The sequence below is a fragment of the Helianthus annuus genome, chromosome 6, assembly GCF_002127325.2.
Source record: "Helianthus annuus cultivar XRQ/B chromosome 6, HanXRQr2.0-SUNRISE, whole genome shotgun sequence".
Classification (NCBI taxonomy): domain Eukaryota; kingdom Viridiplantae; phylum Streptophyta; class Magnoliopsida; order Asterales; family Asteraceae; genus Helianthus; species Helianthus annuus.
The window spans coordinates 92,925,057-92,944,768 of NC_035438.2; the positions used below are offsets into that span (position 1 = coordinate 92,925,057).

The 19,712-nt window shown below is 36.5% G+C and overlaps 1 protein-coding gene across 1 annotated transcript; it reads right to left on the reverse strand.

The window, feature by feature from the left end:
- Positions 1-298: 298 nt before the first annotated feature.
- On the reverse strand, positions 299-18,918 carry LOC110937266 (pleiotropic drug resistance protein 3-like). Its single transcript, XM_035974207.1, has 11 exons — positions 18,765-18,918; positions 18,553-18,675; positions 9,559-9,632; positions 9,124-9,456; positions 8,750-9,040; positions 8,472-8,555; positions 8,207-8,340; positions 7,741-7,968; positions 7,347-7,518; positions 5,357-5,611; positions 299-640 (listed from the first exon to the last, which is right to left on the reverse strand). Exons 1-11 carry the CDS (start codon positions 18,916-18,918, stop codon positions 374-376), a joined length of 2,115 nt encoding a protein of 704 aa, XP_035830100.1. The 3' UTR covers positions 299-373.
- Between the last annotated feature and the right edge of the window lie 794 nt (positions 18,919-19,712).

Consider the following 19,712-nt stretch of genomic DNA (forward strand, 5'->3'; position numbering starts at 1 on the left):
ATCTTGACATTTAAAGTTTAATCTATTAGACAATATAACAATGGATTCACCTCTAAATCCTATAATGCATGAATGTAATCCCAACCATTCACCTCAATGATATATAGAGTTCACATCACTTGTATCAAATTCGAGATTCAAACTGCGTGATGGTTAGTGTTGCGATAAAAATTTATCTCAAAATTTAAAATAATTCAAAACGTCCAAGGGTTCTGTTTATGATCAAGTCACGCGGAGGCGCAGTTTGTAACATCATCATTTGCAAAGGGACATTAAAAGAAACCTTAAAAGAAACATGTTGCAGAATGTAATTATTTGAAACACTAGATTACAGACAAATACTTATACTTCAAGAGTTTGATGCTATGTTCATCTACCTTTTCTGGAAGTTCAGTTTTGCTACAAAATATGCAAATAGAGAAGCAAGAACAATAGGATATAGTGCAAGAAGAACAAACACAAGTGGTAACTGATCATGATGATACCCAAAGTAATCTCTTATGAAGGATTCCACAGATTTTGTTTCCCCGAAAACTAAGATCTCCTTCTTCACATCACCATACTGAGAAGTAAGCAACGCGTTAAGCGACCATGAAGTTGGAGTGAGATAGTACATCCATATCCACCAGTTGGGAATTTTCTGCAGGAAATCAGGTAAAATATTAATTAGTTTTACAAAGGCCCTAACTATCTGCACACCCTGTTTGCCTATCTGCACACTTAGGGTTTACCTACGTTGCGTATAGGTCTATACGCAGCGTATAGGGTTAACCCTATACGCTGCGTATAGACCTATACTCAGCGTATATAAACCATTGATTTCAGAGCCTTATCAGCAATCATTGCACAACCCTATACGCTGCGTATAGACCTATACTCAGCGTATATAAACCATTGATTTCAGAGCCTTATCAGCAATCATTGCACAGAAAACAAGGGTTTATATACGCTGCGTATGGACCTATACGCAGCGTATATAAAACTCAATTTTTGTACTTTTTTATGTATTCCTTTGTTTATTTATAAAAAAAAGAAAATTATTTATAAAAAAACAATATTATTGGTAAATAATACAAATATAAATTATAAAAATTAAAAAAAATACAACTATTATGAATTATAAAAATTAAAAAAGAAAATTATTTATAAAAAAAACAATATTATTGGTAAATAATACAAATATAAATTATAAGAATTAAAAATAATACAACTACTATTAATTATAAGAATTAAAAAAGAAAATTATTTATAAAAAACAATATTATTGGTAAATAATACAAATATAAATTATAAAAACTAAAAATAATACAACTACTATTAATTATAAAAATTAAAAAAAGAAAATTATTTATAAAAAACAATATTATTGGTAAATAATACAAATATAAATTATAAAAATTAAAAATAATATAGCTATTATGAATTATAAAAATTAAAAAAGAAAATTATTAATAAGAAAACAATATTATTGGTAAATAATACAAATATATTATACGATACGATGCAACACGATACGGTACTACACTATACGATACGATGCAACACGATACGCAACTATACGATACGATACGATATAACACCCGTATAGGTCTATAGGTGTATATATGTCCCGTATAGGCCTATAGGTGTGGTTGAGGTCCCGTGTAGGCCTATAGGCATATAATCACCTATACGAGACTTATACTATACACTATACGATACGATGCAACACGATACGCTACTATATGATACGATATAACACACGTATAGGTCTATAGGTGTATATATGTCCCGTATAGGCCTATAGGTGTGGTTTAGGTCCCGTATGGGCCTATAGGCGTATACAAGACCTACATAGAACCTATACAAGACCTACATGGAACCTATACGCTACTACACTATACAATACGATGCAACACGATACGCTACTATACGATACGATATAACACCCGTATAGGTCTATAGGTGTATATATGTCCCTTATAGGCCTATAGGTGTGGTTTAGGTCCCGTGTAGGCCTATAGGCATATACAAGACCTACATGGAACCTATACGAGACTTATACTATACACTATACGATATGATGCAACACGACACGCTACTATACGATACGATATAACACATGTATAGGTCTTTCGGTGTATATATGTCCCGTATAGGACTATAGGTGTTTAGGTCCCGTGTAGGCGTATAGGCATATACAAGACCTACATGGAACCTATACGAGACTTATACTATACACTATACGATACGATATGATGCAACACGATACCCTACTATACGATACGATATAACAACTATATAGGTCTATAGGTGTATATATGTCCCGTATAGGACTATAGGTGTGGTTTAGGTCCCGTGTAGGCGTATAGGCATATACAAGACCTACATGGAACCTATGCGAGACTTATACTATACACTATACGATACGATACGATACAATACGATACGACACTATAGTATAGGTCACGTATAGGCCTATAGGTAGATACAAGACATATATGAGACTTGTACGAGGTTTATACGAGACTTATACTATACGATACGATACTTAAAAATGTTTTTTTAAATTCACCCTTTATATACGCAGCGTATATAAAGGGTCAAAAAGTATATTTTTACCACAAGTTTGTGGTTAAAAATAAAAATTACCCTTTATATACGCTGTGTATAGACCTATACGCAGCGTATATAAAGTGTCAGAAAGACAATTTTACCCTTGCATATGGCTGCGTATAGCCCCAAATGCAGGGGTAAAATGCTATTTCCCACTATACGCAGTGTATAGACCCATACGCAGTGTATATAAAGGGTCAAAAGACATTTTTACCCTTGCATTTGGCTTTGTATAGCCCCAAATGAAGGGCTAAATGGTCTTTTTGACCCTTTATATACGCTGTGTATAGACCTATACGCAGCGTATATGAAGGTTTTTTTATAAAGGTTATATCGAATCGTATAGGTGTAGTATAGGTCACGAATCGGCCTCGTATAAGCCTATAAGTGTGATATCGTATCGTATAGCGTAGTATATGTCACGTATTGACCTCGTATAAGCCTATAAGTGTGATATCGTATCGTATAGCGTAGTATATGTCCCGTATAGGCCTATAGGCATATACATCACCTATACGAGATTTATACTATACACTATACAATACGATGCAACACGATACGCTACTATACGATACGATATAATACCCATATAGTTCTATAGGTGTATATATGTCCCGTATAGGCCTATAGGTGTGGTTTAGGTCCCGTGTAGGCCTATAGGCATATACAAGATCTACATGGAACCTATGCGAGACTTATACTATACACTATACGATACGATGCAACACGATACGCTACTATACGATACGATATAACACCCGTATAGGTCTATAGGTGTATATATGTCTCGTATAGGCCTATAGGTGTGGTTTAGGTCCCGTGTAGGCCTATAGGCGTATACAAGACCTACATGGAACCTATACAAGACCTACATGGAACATATACGCTACTACACTATACAATACGATGCAACACGATACGCTACTATACGATACGATATAACACCCGTATAGGTCTATAGGTGTATATATGTCCCGTATAGGCCTATAGGTATGGTTTAGGTCCCGTGTAGGCCTATAGGCGTATACAAGACCTACATGGAACCTATACAAGACCTACATGGAACCTATACGCTACTACACTATACAATACGATGCAATACGATACGCTACTATACGATACAATATAACACCCGTATAGGTCTATAGGTGTATATATGTCCCGTATAGGCCTATAGGTGTGGTTTAGGTCCCGTGTAGGCCTATAGGCGTATACAAGACCTACATGGAACCTATACGAGACTTATACTATACACTATACGATACGATGCAACACGATACGCTACTATACGATAGGATATAACACTCGTATAGGTCTATAGGTGTATATATGTCCCGTATAGGCCTATAGGTGTGCTTTAGGTCCCGTATAGGTCCCGTATAGACATATAGGTGTGGTTTAGGTCTCGTATAGGCCTATACGGGACCTAAACCACACCTATAGGCCTATACGAGGTCAATACGGGACCTAAACCACACCTATACGATACGATATCACACTTATAGTCTTATACGAGGTCAATACGCGACCTAAACCACGCCTATAGGCCTATACGGGTGTTATATCGTATCGTATCGTATCGTATCGTATAGTGTATAGTGTAAGTCTCGTATACACAAAAAAAAAAAATACAAAAATGGAGCTTTTTATACGTTGCGTAAAGATCCCTCCGCAGCGTATGAGACAAAAATGACACAACTACCCTTGTATTTGGCTTCGTATAGCCTCAACAGAAGGGTATAAAGGACATTTTCAGACCTTTATATACGCCGCGTATAGGTCTCTACGCAGCGTATATAAACCTTGTGAAAAACTGATGCTTCAAACCTACCAAAATGACCCCAAATTTTCAGATGGTTTATATACGTTGCTTAGAGACCTATACGCAACGTATATAAACCTTGTGTTTCTGTGCAATGATTGGTTATTAGGCACTGAGATCCATGGTTTATATACGCAGCGTATAGGTCAATACGCAGCGTAGAGGGTTAACCCTATACGCTACGTATTGACCAATACGCTGCGTAGATAAACACTAATTTTGCTAGGGTTTGGTGTGCTAATAGGCACTTTAGTGTGCCAATAGGCACACCCTTTACAAACCTTTCAGGCCAACATTCCATCTTGTACGAAACACATGTGTTTCAAGCTTGCTGGTTACACTTTGGGGTGTAAGGGGTAAGCTCGGCTCGTTTAACTTATTAGAGCCCGAGCTCGGTTCGTTTTGAGTTTTACTTTTAAAGGTCCGGGTCGGCTCATGAGTAGTTTTTGAAGCTCTAGCTCAGCTCGTTTTATCATCATCATACTCAGTATATCCCACCAATAGTACACCAATAACAAAGCTCTAGCTCAGCTCGTTTATTATTTATTATTTAATTTAGATACATATATAATCAATCTCTTTGTATATTTAATATTATAATTTTTGTTTATAACACAATATATATGGTTTTGTTATGTTTGTCATAACTTTATATATTATAACAGTTATGAATAAATAATCTCAATGTATTAAATAGAAAAGGCTCATTTAGGCTCGCGAGCCAATTCGAGCTTGATAAGTGAAGCTTAGGCTTGTTTCTTAAACATGCATGTTTAGGCTCGAGCTTGTTTAAGCTTGGCTCGATTCTAGCTTTTAGCAAGCCGATCTCCGATAGCTCATGTCAAATTTAAAATGGATCTCAAAACCTAATGACGATCATTCCCAATGCATAATCAGTTACTGAACTATCCTACAAGTTAAGAATCAAAAGGGACTTACCGGTTTAGGAATTAAAAATCCACCAAACAAGTTAAACATGGTGTAAAATTGAGCCTGTAGAATGGCAGCTACTGGAAAGCTAGGTGTCATAGCAACAAGCATCATTCCCAGATAGGTGAAGTACATCAATGTGCACAAGAATGTATAGAAGTAGCAGAAAACCTTGTACGCTGACCAATAATATCCGATCATGGGATACGTGATGCACACAAATAGAAGTGACAGAGCAAGGAGATAAGGGAACTCAATTGTCACCTGCAGGATATGATTAAAACATTATTTTGTTAAAAACATTGACAATGTAAATTGTCTGCATAAACATTCATCAATGGTTAGTCGAATCATACATAAAATCATTTTGACATGTGAAAAAACATGGTTTTAGATTAAGGATTTAAATATATTAGACATGTGAAAAAATATGGTTTTAGATTAAGGATTTAAATATAGGAAAATTGGTATTTAATAAACCAACCTTTGCCCAGTTGGTAAATAATAATCCAACCTACAGAATTGGTATATAATAATCCTACCTATCAATATGTTGGTACTCAATGAACCTCCGTTAGTTTTTTTTAACCGAAGTTAGTTTTTAAGTTTTATTTATTACACAAACAGTCCCTGTAGTTGTAATTTACTAGTTTTAACTATGAGTTAATAGCCAAAATGGTCCCTGAGGTTAATAGCCACAGCACCGCCACCACCACCACCACCACCACCACCACCGCCACCACCACCACCACCACCACCGCCACCACCACCACCGCCACAGCACCGCCACCACCACCATCACCACCACCACCGCACCGCCACCACCACCACCACCATCGCCACCACCACCACCACCACCACCACCACCACCATCGCCACAGCACCGCCACCACTACCACCGCACCGCCACCACCACCACCACCACCGCACCGCCACCACCACCATCTCTGTCTTTGATCATCGACGCCTAAGGGGTTTGAATTCAGATGCAGCAACAGACGATGACTGACCAAAAACATCATAGATCCAACAGCTCTAGCGACGGTGGTGGTGGTGGTGGCGGTGCGGTGGTGGTGGTGGTGCTGTGGCGATGGTTACGGTGGTGGAGGTGTTGTGGCGATGGTGGTGGTGGTGGCGGTGCGGTGGTGGCGGTGCTGTGGCGGTGGCGGTGGTGGTGGTGGTGGCGGTGCTGTGGCTATTAACCTCAGGGACCATTTTGGCTATTAACTCATAGTTAAAACTAGTAAATTACAACTACAGGGACTGTTTGTGTAATAAATAAAACTTAAAAACTAACTTCAGTTAAAAAAAACTAACGGAGGTTCATTGAGTACCAACATATTGATAGGTAGGATTATTATATACCAATTTTGTAGGTTAGATTATTATTTACCAACTGGGCAAAGGTTGGTTTATTAAATACCAATTTTCCTTAAATATATTACCACGTAACAATCATATAACTGTTGTTTTATACCCGTTACAAAATAAAATTATATATTATTAACAAATCAATTTGTTATCATTTAGCTGATAAGAATAAAGGGCTAAAATATTAGGACCAACATACCCTAGCAAGTCTAAAAAACTAAGCCTACTAACCGACCTATCGTTGTTAAAAAACCACTGCAAGATATGGACTTGTCCAAAATATTTGTATGGGCAATCTCATTTGGTCTATAAAGCCAACATATGTTGCCCATACCACTAATGTGAGAAAAGTTTTATACCTTGCAATGGCTTTAGTCCAAAACAATCGACCCTCCTTAAGGGCCAAAGTTTTTGATGGTCATGGCTGGTGGCCACAACTCTAGGTTTGGCTCTGATACTAGAGTGAACGAGCCCATTTGGTCTATTAACCCCACAGTTGTTGTTGCCCATACAACCGATGTGGGAGAAGTCTCGTACCTTGCAATGATTTTAGTCCATAACAGTCATTGTGCATCTCTACATGACACACGAAGTGAAGATGAATAGAGTTGAACTTGGTTGTACGCACCTGTGCAAGAGCACAAGCCCACGATACATACATCCCAGAAAACCTTTCTCGATACAAGACAGTTCGCTCCATAGAAACGTATTGTAAAACTGAAGAGGAATTGTTTATGCCACTAAAAAGTACAGCAGCGAACATTGAACCAAAAACATTGAATAAACTTTGCTGGTTATGTCTGTCACATGTAAAGATACCATATCAGATGTTTTAAAGGAAATATAAAGAATTTTAAAGTTCTTTACATTGCCTTAAAATATCAAACACTAAATAAACCATGTCTTATGAATATGTGGCTCCATTTTTTTCATTCTTTGCTATAAGCTTTTCGAATTTACTGGGCATAAAACTATGTAAAAACAACCAAGGAATGCACACCATTTAGAATATTTTAACTTACATCTTTTCCCCTTGGTTCCAGAAGAGTAACCCAAACAAAAACGATGTGCATAACATATACATGGAACGCATCAAGTTGTATGAAGGACTTCTCCAATAAGACAAGTGTTGCTTCCATAGGCAGGCCTTGAACTGGCCCCAACCATTTTGTGGGAAACGTGTCGGGAAATACAATTCTTTTGAACCAGGAGGTGGTTTACTTAATGTCTTTACGAGCTCTTTATTGCTCCTAACATAATACAATACAGAGAAATGTAGTCAGTCATACATCACAGACGAATGTTAAGAGTCGGGCAAATGTAACTAACAATTAAAATGCTTGAAATGAACTGAGTAAACAAAGAGTATACATTTTAGAACTTCACTAGAACCTTCATTTGTGATTTGTGTAGTGAAGTTTTTAGGTTTAAATCCAGCAAGATGAATGCATCATGTTATAAAAGATGTGTCTTGAAGGTGTAACTTACTCATACAAAGTTGATGTAGAATAAATTTGTCCAAAATCAACTCCAAGTTGAGTTTCCATTGACGTGGAACTAACCTCTAACATCCATGTTGCTGGATTGTGGTTGTCTCTAATCTTTGGAACCCCAGGGATGTTCTGTTTAAAAGACCGTTCATGTGAATTTGAGATATACAGAATTACCATACTAGAAGGAGAACGCGAAGCACACTTAATGAAAAAGGGATGATGCATATCTAACATGTGCATCTGTTGTGAGCTTAACTAACCTGAAAGTATTCAATGACCTTACTTGAATTGTGACCCAGAGGCCCACAGTAGATCACGCGTCCACCACTTTTCATTAAGATTAACTGCATGAACATAGATAGGCAATATATGAATTTTTGTTATGTCAACTTAAACTAAAGAGAGAAAATTCTCAAGAGTGATGATTGTAACTATAAGAGAAAAGAAAAAATAAATTATTTTCTCTAGAATAATAATTGTAACTAAGATAATAGTCATCTTTTCTCCTGAGTAATTATATATACATCTCTTTTTTTACCTCATCAAAGGCCTCAAATATGTCGATGCTCGGTTGGTGAATGGTACACACAATAGTTCTTCCTGTATCAACAATATTCTTCACAGCCCGCATAACGATGGCAGCTGATCTTGCATCCAGGCCCGTTGTAGGTTCATCCATAAATATAATGGAGGGATTAGCAACAACTTCAACAGCAACTGTGAGCCGCTTACGTTGCTCTGTTGATAGACCACTAACCCCAGGAATGCCAACCAAGGCATCTTTTATGGCATAAAGCTCAACTGTTTCCAGGATTTCTTCCACAAATTTCTGTATAGTCCACCAGAATATAAAAGTTACATACTATTACCAAAAGTAACAGGCAAAACAATGCCTATGTAAACGTTTCGTACGTATTTAATTTTTGAATCAATGTCCGGATGAAGGCGGAGCCAAGCGGAAAATATGACTGATTCTTCAACTGTAATTTGGGGAGAGTGCACATCAGTTTGCTCACAGTAGCCTGAAATTCTAGCAAAGGTATCTTGAACTTTCGGATAACCCCCGATCTTAATCTCTCCTTCAACAATGCCACTTGTTTTCCTTCCGGCAAGAACATCAAGAAGTGTTGTTTTTCCAGCACCACTTACACCCATCAAGGCTGTTAGTACACCGGGTCTAAACGCGCCAGTGATATTGCGGAGTAGTTGAAGTCTTTCTCTAGGGGAGTCACGCTCCCTCATTTCCTGTTATCAAATTAGCAGGACAGAAAAATCACCTATAGCTCTTAATCTGCACAACATATATGATAAATTTTAGATCTAAATTTGATAATATCAGCCAGTTACCGTTGGGGGCTCAACATGGTACTGCAGATCTTGAAAGGTAATCGCTAGTGGTTCAAAAGGTAACACCATTTTTCCTGTAAATTTTAGTGGATGTGATATTAAGTAGGTGACAACTAAGCAAACACCACTGGCACGCTATGCAGATACCACCGTGTGTCATATGGGCCATATAGTCCATACGAGTCGTATCACATGGAAAAAATGGCCATATGGGCCACATAACAAAGAGAATATTGTTTGAAGTATTAAACTTAATTTTGAATACATATATGTTGTATTATATCTGTATATTACTTTGCTTATGATATGTATTAATTAGGTAGACAAATGTTGGTGGTTGGTTGTTATCCAAAAACGGTTATATACAGTTTTTGGCGCCAACTTTAACCGTCAACCAACCTTCTTTTATGTATAATATAAACATGTGGTCGGTTCTGGAACAATTCACCAAGACATTGACATTTGTTATCATCAATTGTTGTTTATTCTTTCAATCCATTTCGGTTGTTTTTGTGTCTGCATTTGTTTGATATCCCCACAAAGAGGTATTAGAGCGAATTTCCAGGCGATCCTACTTCATTCTTGAAACAGAATCCCCAAGAAATGAATCTTTGAGATGCAAGTTCAAACTATTCCAACAGAAACGCAATCCATCTATCTAAAGTTTCGCAAAGAAAATGCTATTATTGCCATCAGTATGGACACTATGTCGCACACATTGTTTAGAATTATTACATACATTTAGATTTAATAAGGATTAAATTTGGTCTACAGAAGTCTAGCAAGACCCATAAAAATGCATAGGTTTGCATTCAATAAATACTTGTTTTTGTCCTATCGTGTTATCACCCGATGAATTTTAATAATTGAAATTGTTCCAATATGCCTGCCTGGAATATTAGATTATTGGCACTAGTATGTGTTTCGGTGCAAAATTGTGTGTAAGCCAATAAATTGATTGATTAACATTTTAGTGTTAGGTTTTCGCATGTTATCTGTAATTAATTCATTAATTGACATTTAGCACCCCAATTAATTTTAGACTATGTGTTAATTTTAGACTTTGTGTTAATTTTTATTTATCAATATCTAATACATTGATTTAGATTAGTAGCTTAAAATTTCATAAAACAATCTAATTAAGCCCTAATCACCTCCTAATCAACCCCTAATCCTCCCCACTACTTTCCACCACACTACAAGACAACTTATGACACAATACACCATCATGAAGACCCCTTCCCTTGCTTGTAGCCGTCTAACACCCTTCACCCCTTGTTTGTTTGCTTGTGATAACTTGTAAGACCCTAAATGCATGTCCAACACCCTTCACCCTTGTTTGTTTGTTTGCTTGCTTGTAAGACCCTAAATGCATGACATGAGGACTTCTAGTAATGATTAAAATGCCTGGAAGACCACTCCCTTATAATTTCTATATCCCACTTTCTTTTGCATTTGAAAATGTAACAAGAATACTCTCAAAACACCCTACCAACACAAAAAGTTTGGATTCCTATCAAAAGAGCATGAGTTTTTCCATCAAGTTGTTCTTGATTCCCGAATTTGGCAGATTTGTATGCCCAACTTTGCAGGGCTATATATCACTCATTTTTCATTTTGTTCAGTGATTCTTTTTCTAGAGTAAAGTTTTATCTAACCCAAAAACATCCCCACCGATTTCACTCAATTCTATTGAGTATTAGACCTCCAAATTGCTACCAAAGCATGTCTGCCCAAAAACGGAGCTGCTGTGCTATCTCTTTTTAGTCGTGATCTTTCAAGGGGCTACACAACTAGGAATTCGGTGATTATTTTTTGCTATATCCTTGGACTTCAATTTTCTTTACTGTCATGAAAAGTTTCAGAACCATAAGCCCCTAAAACTAAACTATCTCTCTTCAAGAACCCTTGGCTCTAGATCCCACAAACCCACTTTCATTTTGCTTTAACAAAAACACAAAATACAAGTATGGATCTTCATGTTTTGAGGTATTATGGATCTGTTGGAGCTAAACATGGAGCATGCACCTCAAAACCCAAAAGAAAAACTTCCTAAATTTGTATGCATCTGATTGTGTTCAATATCTATTTTGTATAAGTATTGGGATTCAAGATACATAAGTATCTGTTTCAGTTCCAGAATTTAGATTTGTTTAGTGTCAGTACCATTTGATGTTTCTTTCTGTATGTCTACCATTATGTTCAGTAATATCTGTATCTGATTCTGTTTTGTATTAGTTATAGTTCGTTCAACTCATTACTTGTATGGGTTTTGTCTCAGTATTCGTCTTAATATTAGTTTCAATTTAGACTTAGATTCACATGTCGGGTTATAAGTTAGTATGTATCCGTCAGTATCTGTCTTCAACATTTGTCTCGGTGTCTGCCTTAGTGTTTATTTTTAGAACTGTTTTGTTTCGAGTATCGGTTCACATGTTTTCAAAACTCAGGTTATCTAAATCACTTTATATATTACATATATATATATATATATATATATATATATATATATATATATATATATATATATTTTCAAACTTAGAAATATAATTGTTTTGGTTAAATAATGATTGCTACGAAATTCGAGTACCATTAGATTTTGATTTACATCTAAAATGTTATTTATATTTTTGATATTTCTCTTGTTTTAAAGGTATTGAGATTTTAAACAATATTATATTATAAGTAAAGCTCTTTGAGAGAAGGGAAATTATTTAGATGTCATGGTTAACGTTTATGAAAATGTGATAGTTTTGGGATTTCTATATACTAATGACAATTAACTTGATTTTACAATAGAGGGATTACTAAACGGTATTTATGAGAAAATTGTTTATATGTTGGTGCATTTATGTGTCTGTAACTTTGTCTTGTTTACATTGTATGTTATTTAGTCTTTTGTTATCGAGTCTGTAAGTTACGTCAAGTCTACACAGTCGGATATCCTCCTATCCTACTTAGTATGACATTTTGTCTCTGTATTTGTAAGGTTTGCTAATCACATGCTTGTGTGCTTTGTGTTTAACTATAGTTAGTGGTTTCTTATGTCTTCTGTTAACTTAGTTATCTACTGTCCTTGTCTAGTATTTGACGAAGGTTCTATCTTCATCAAACCCCTGCTTGGCGAACCTTCAAGCTTCATCATTGTTTGTGTGTGACGAAGGTTCTATCTTCGTCACACATTAACCTTCGTCTATAAGGTTCGTCCCTGGACAGTATATATAGCTTGGTGTGTTTAACAGTTAAGGCATGAGAGCATAGAGAGGCTACTACTGAGAGTTTATCGTTCAAGCATTGTGTGTATATGTTTGATGTTGTTCTCGTCCTTTTAATCTAAAGTGAATCTTTGGTTATCTGTTGTGTTTGCTTGCATTGCATTGTTTGGTTTGCACTGTCACGTGGATTCCTCACTCGTGACCGTGTTCGTGATAAACAGGGATTAGGTCTCGTAATAGATCCTCTGAGAAAAACGGACCTACAATATGGCTCTTATCCTTGTTTAAAACCAAACATTGTTGTGTTTTATCAAGTTGTTTATGTATTTTTCAGAAACTGTTCTTATTTGATATTCATATTTTCTGAAAAAGTGTTCAAATCTTGTTATTTGCTATAAGTTTTATCAAAAACCTTACTACATTGCATGTCTACATGATAAAAATGGGGTTTTCTTGAAAGTTTAAGCAAAGTTTGTGTTTCAAAATATTCAAGTTTTTTTCTTGATATTCAAAGTGATCTTCAAAGTGTTCTTGACCATCTTCAAACTGTTCTTGAAATAATATCTGAGTTTGATCTGCTTTAAATTTAAGTTGAAGTGTTTGTTGCTTATAATATTATTGTTTGACAATTGTGTACATGAAATGATGGTTAGGTGAATCAAATTAACTTCTGTCACAACAACTTGTTGTTAGCTTTGAAAATTCGTCACACCACCTAGTTGTCTGCAAGAATTAATTCTTTTGCAAAAATATCTTATCCTGTGTCAGCGAAGATTGTGTTGGACAAACCATCAAAGTTTCGTCAAAATTGTTTCGTCAAAAGTTTTCAGATGAAGCTTCAAAAACTCTCCATTCTTCGTCAAAAGAGTGTGTTAGACGAAGATTCAGAACTTCGTCGTTACAAGGCTTCGTCGTTACAAGGCTTCGTCGTTCACACTTTGAATCATACTTCGTCATTTTATACTTCGTCAATTTTAACTGTCATTTGTTCACAGAAGCTTTGCAAAACTGTCTTAACTGTTTCTTTTCAAGTGTTTGATTAGGTACACTCATACATACATCAATCATGAGTAATAATCCACGGGATTGGAGTAGTAGCTCAAGTACTGCTCCAGATCCGACATCTGCAGAGACGTGGGTCAAGAATATGATGCCTCAACAACAAGCAATTTCTGCAAGTCAGTGGGCATGTGTAGCAAATCAAAATCAAAGCATTCAAAATTTGCTACAGAGCGAAAGTGAAACAGGTAGCAACAATCGACCGCCAAAGCTGAATCATATGAATGAATATCCATCTTGGAAAGGCCGTTTTCATACTTACGTTCTAGGGCAAAATACCGAGCTATGGTTATGTTTCACTACGCCATACAACACGGCTCTTGAAGAAGCTGATTCAAGTGCAGCCACATTGGCAACTATGTCTGAAACAGATAAGAAAGCGTACGATCTTGAAAAGAAGGCGTTTGCTATCATGACACAAGCTCTTCACAAAGAATTATATCATCAATTCTCTTATTGTAAGACAACAAAAGCATTGTGGGACATCCTAGTTACAAGAGGAGAAGGGAATGCTGCGACAAGGAAGACTCGACACGACTTGTTGAAAAAGGAGTTTGACGCATTTTTGTTTATAGAAATTGAAGCTTTAAATGAAATGGCAACTCGTTATTATCATTTGATAAGTGAAATGTTTTCTTACGAGGTTACTGCAACTCCACAGGAAATGGTGGCAAAGTTTGCTGATGCTCTACCACCGAAGTGGAGCCCTATTATTGAGCTATTAAAGCATACAGGTTCATTAGATACTATCACTATCTATGATTTCATTCAGAAGCTAGAAAATAAAAATGAAGAAGAAATCCGAAAGGCGAAACGAATCTCAATTCCTCAGAATCCAGAAATGTACTTTGGAGGGATTAACCCTGCTGCGAGCTCAAGTCAGCAACCAAAACTTCAAACGACGTTTATAGCATCTCAAGTGACTAATGTAAATCCCTTTGGATTTGTACCAAAGCCACCTCAACCTAAACCACATTTTGATACTAGTGCTTGGTTCCCTCCATCACAACCTGTCCCCCCCCCAACTCAACCAAAATTTGGTCCGAGTGCCTGGTTCCCTCAACCTCAACCTCAAGTTACTCAATCTCAATCTTAACCTCCATTTGACCTTAGCGCTTGGTTCCCGAAACCACAAGTTGTTAACCCTTCACCTCCTGAAGCACAAGTTGATTATATGAGGTTTGAAAAGGTTAAGCCTCATGGGAAGATACTGAGCTGGATTTTTGTAAAAGAAATTCATTGTGTGGCAATCTAGCGTGAACACGGAATCTAGTATTTCGACTCGTTGTTGAGTATTCTATTTCTTCCGTTCTACGATGTGGCAGCTTTATCAAAGATGGAGTTGATCAATGTTCAAAATATGAAGGAGCAATTCTGTTTGCTCGTAAGATAAAGATGAATTGGAGGATAGGGTGGAAAGACGAGTTATACAAGCCACAGTTTCCGATGTATCAGCAGATCAAGTATACTTTGGATCCGTCGACCAACACTGCAAGATACAAGCTTGTTTATCAGCCGGCGAGGGTTATCGACAAAATCCCTCTGATGCCGATGAAGCAGAATTTCTTGGAAAACATGGCATTGTGGTGTTATGACTCTGATACACAAGAGAATTTCTGCATGCTAGATCCGATATGGATGGGGAATATGTCTGCGGCCGACATCAACAAATTATTTCGACATGATATCTTTTATGAAGACAAGGACGCACCTCAAGCGTTACAATTTTAACGCGTCACTTGTTTCTGTTTTTATCGAGGGATACATGCCGGAAGCACCTGGTCGGCACAACACTGAAGACTCAAAGATCAAAGACCAAGTAACGGACAAGGAGGAGTTTGTTGGTGCATTTATGTGTCTGTAACTTTGTCTTGTTTACATTGTATGTTATTTAGTCTTTTGTTATCGAGTCTGTAAGTTCCGTCAAGTCTACATAGGCGGATATCCTCCTATCCTACTTAGTATGACATTTTGTCTCTGTATTTGTAAGGTTTGTTAATCACATGGTTTTGTGCATTGTGTTTAACTATAGTTAGTGGTTTCTTATGTCTTCTGTTAACTTAGTTATCTACTGTCCTTGTTCAGTATTTGACGAAGGTTCTATCTTCGTCAAACCCCTGCTTGGCGAACCTTCAAGCTTCATCATTGTTTGCGTGTGACGAAGGTTCTATCTTCGTAACACATTAACCTTCGTCTATCAAGGTTCATCCCTGGACAGTATATATAGCTTGGTGTGTTTAACAGTTAAGGCATGAGAGCACAAAGAGACTACTACTGAGAGTTTATCGTTCAAGCATTATGTGTATATGTTTGATGTTGTTCTCGTCCTTTTAATATAAAGTGAATCTTTGGTTATCTGTTGTGTTTGCTTGCATTGCATTGTTGGGTTTGCACCGTCACGTGGATTCCGCACTTGTGACCGTGTTCGTGATAAACCGGGATTAGGTCTCGTAATAGATCCTCTGAGAAAAACGGACCTACATTATACAATGATAATTGTTCTAATTTATTATTATTGATGTGTATCAATGTCTGCCCCAACTTATGTATCGGGTTCAGTATCAGTTTAGCCTCTGTCTGGCTTCTGTTTTGTATCATTTCCGTATTAGTTTTCAGATTAGTTCCCACACCAGTTTCACTATTAGTCTCGTGTCTACATTTATTTTAAGTATCCGTACTAGTATCTGTCTCAGTTCAGAATATTTGTCGGTTTAGTACAAGTGTAGGTGTTTATATCAGTTTAGTTTCAAATGCAGTTCAATGTCCGTCTCATTTCAGCTTCTGTATGCGGTGTTTCGTTCTCATTTTCTCGTCTTTATATGTACTATTGATTTCTCCGTTACTGAGCAACTTTTTGCTCAACCGTATTTTTTTATTTTTTTTTGTCTTATGTGGTTGACAGGTAATCTGGGAAATGTGGGGAATAAGTGAGGAGTGCCTTGAAGATCAAGATTTATTTTTGTTTTCTAATGTAAGAAAATGTAATTAGGCTTCTTTTGATTTTAGTTGGACTGGTTTTAATTTTGATATCTGTAAGAGTGACACGTCAGCCCTAGTGGGGTTGGGGTGTTACCCAAATGTTAGTGGTTAATGGGTGTTATCCAAAAAACGATTATGTACAGTTTTTGGCGCCATTTTTAACCGTCAACCAACTACTTTTATGTATGTATATAAACATGTCGTCAGTTCTAAAACAATTCACCATGATATCGACATTTGTTATCATCAATTGTTGTTTATCCTTTTAATCCATATTGGTTGTTACGTGTCTGCTTTTGTTCAATATCCCAACAAAAATGGCCATATGGGTTGTACGGGGGAACATATGGCGGTTTATTTTTTTTACCGACACAAAGTGACTTATTTGACCCACATGACCACTTCTGTCTCTATCATAGGGGTGGACCTGCTATTGCCGGCGGGGTGGCGGGTACACCCTTTAAAAATATTTTTAGTGTTATTTACACGTTAAAATCTCGCGCACCCCAAAAGATTTTTGATTCGCTCCCCTAGAACTTTAGGATGAGAAAGTATGGAGAAAATAATATCTAAAGAAAGAAAAAGAAATCGTCGAGTTTTTTCGGGTGAGTGAGGTTGTTAGAGAGGCAAGGGTGAAAACATAAAAGGAAGAAGATGAACATTGTTGGTTAACTAGATATAGGGACTAGGGTCTTTTAATTCAATCAACTAAAATTACTACATACTTTTTTCTTTTCTCTGTCACTTCACTAGGCCCTTTTTAATAATATCATAAAAAGAAAACTTAAACATGTAATTATTTTATTTTACTTTACCTTACCTTACATCTCTTTTATTTGTAATGTGCTAGTCTATTTAATTTTGTTTGACTTTTATTTAATTTAATTTATGTATTTACTATATTATTTTATTTATTTAGTTATAATTTACTCTTTTTTACATAAATATATCTTATGACCCTCTACCTGAAGGTTTCTAGTTTGGCATTATAACAATGAAAGAAGTTTTTGTATGGTTCTTATTTCATGTACATTGGTAGGTAGAGATTCTTATTGATGTACGCAAATGGAGATAAAAAAAATTCTATTGCGACCATTTGGATTAAAATTTCAATTTTTTACTTTCGCTAAAGAAGTTTACCTGATATTTTGACAAATTTTTAACTAAAGAGTCTTTTTATAATTTCACCAATCCAATGAAAAGCCTTCCAAAAGTGATTAAGTGAAAACCATAGGAAAATGTGATAATGTGATTATTGATTTGAAGGAGAATCATACTACATTGGTAAAATTTTAATGATGTCATTTGATTTATAACAGGATTTATAAGTCACAAAATGGGCGATTTCTCAATAGTAAAGTTGGAGAATCACTAAAGAGGGCCTTATAATTCATAAACTTCCAAATATGTTGACTTGACCGACCTGACCCGAACCGTACCAAAACAAAATTATAATATAGTAATAGCAAAACGACGGCTAAAAATTTCCGCACCTCAAGAAAAAATTCCTGGGTCCGTCACTGTATATCATACAACCTATATGAAGTGACAGGCACACTCGTGTACACAATTGGGGATGGTGCTTGTATAGCAGGCTTATTAAGTATCTATTGATGCACAATAAACCCCCTTTTGAAAGCAATGAAGTATTCAATAGAAAAAAATAAATTTCATGGGGCAGACATACATACCACCTAAAGATGAAACAAAATGTGACAGGAAAAAGAGAAAATATTCAAACCTTGATGAGGATCTGATACAGCCTTTTGAGTTGTTTTACTCTTGTGTTCGTGTTGTTTGGGTCCTTCACCTCCTTGTACTTGAGATAGCTTTTCCTTCGAAATAATGGCACGAGTGCCGGGAGCTAAACCATCAAATAACCAGAGTTATTTATAAAAATGTGGTATCATCTATGTTCAAAGTTGATTTGTGATAATAAAAAGATGAAGTTACCCTTAAAGTAGCTTAAAGCCACGACGAAGCCTATGTTGAACAACAGCGCAAAACCAAACATGGCACAAAGTGATATCCAGTAATAGTATTCCTCAAAATCTAATCCACGGCTTTCAAGTGTCTGTAGCCCTATGGTTGTGTTTGTGGAAGTCATCTGCTTAGATAAGTTTAAAAAAATGTATCAACATGTTGCAAATGAAGGAAAGATCAAATGAAAATAAAGTGACTTCAACCAAGCTGGCATTGAAGCTGCAACCAAGTGTCAATCCCTTAGTTTGATCTGTAAAAGTCTTTACATGGCAATATATCAAATATAATCAAAAGTACCAGAAACTTACTGTGTGGTATAATGAAGCCCCCAAACGACAACAAGATCAATATTGCTATACTGCCCATTGTTATAGCAGCATCCACAGTTTGGAAAACTGATGCAATGAATCGGAACATGGACACTGATGTGAAGTGTGTTGCACAAAGTAGCAGTAGCTGGCGGAAGAACCTACAAAACATACACAAGAGTAGTTATATTATCATGGTTTTGAAAAGGCCGGGCTATATGCACACCAACGACACACTATCCACACACCAGTGACATGTTATACGCATTCTATAACACTTTCTCCATCTGCCCATGGCTTTATAGCCTAGTGGCATCTTGGGGGGTGGGATAAGACTTTGAGACCAATAAGTCCTGGATTCGATTCCCATAAGGGTGTTTTCCGTATTTATTGGGTTTCCTCCTGAATTGGTGTATAGACACTATACCTAGTGGCTGGTGGATATGGATATCGGGTTCCGCTGGTGGTACAATGATACTTCACTGGTCCATCAGCGATCCAAATTTGTCGTTAAAAAAAAAAAAAACACTCTCTCCATCCCATATAGGTTGTACTTGTACAACCCTATACGTCCTGTATGATTTGACGAAAAATGTATACACGGACCAGT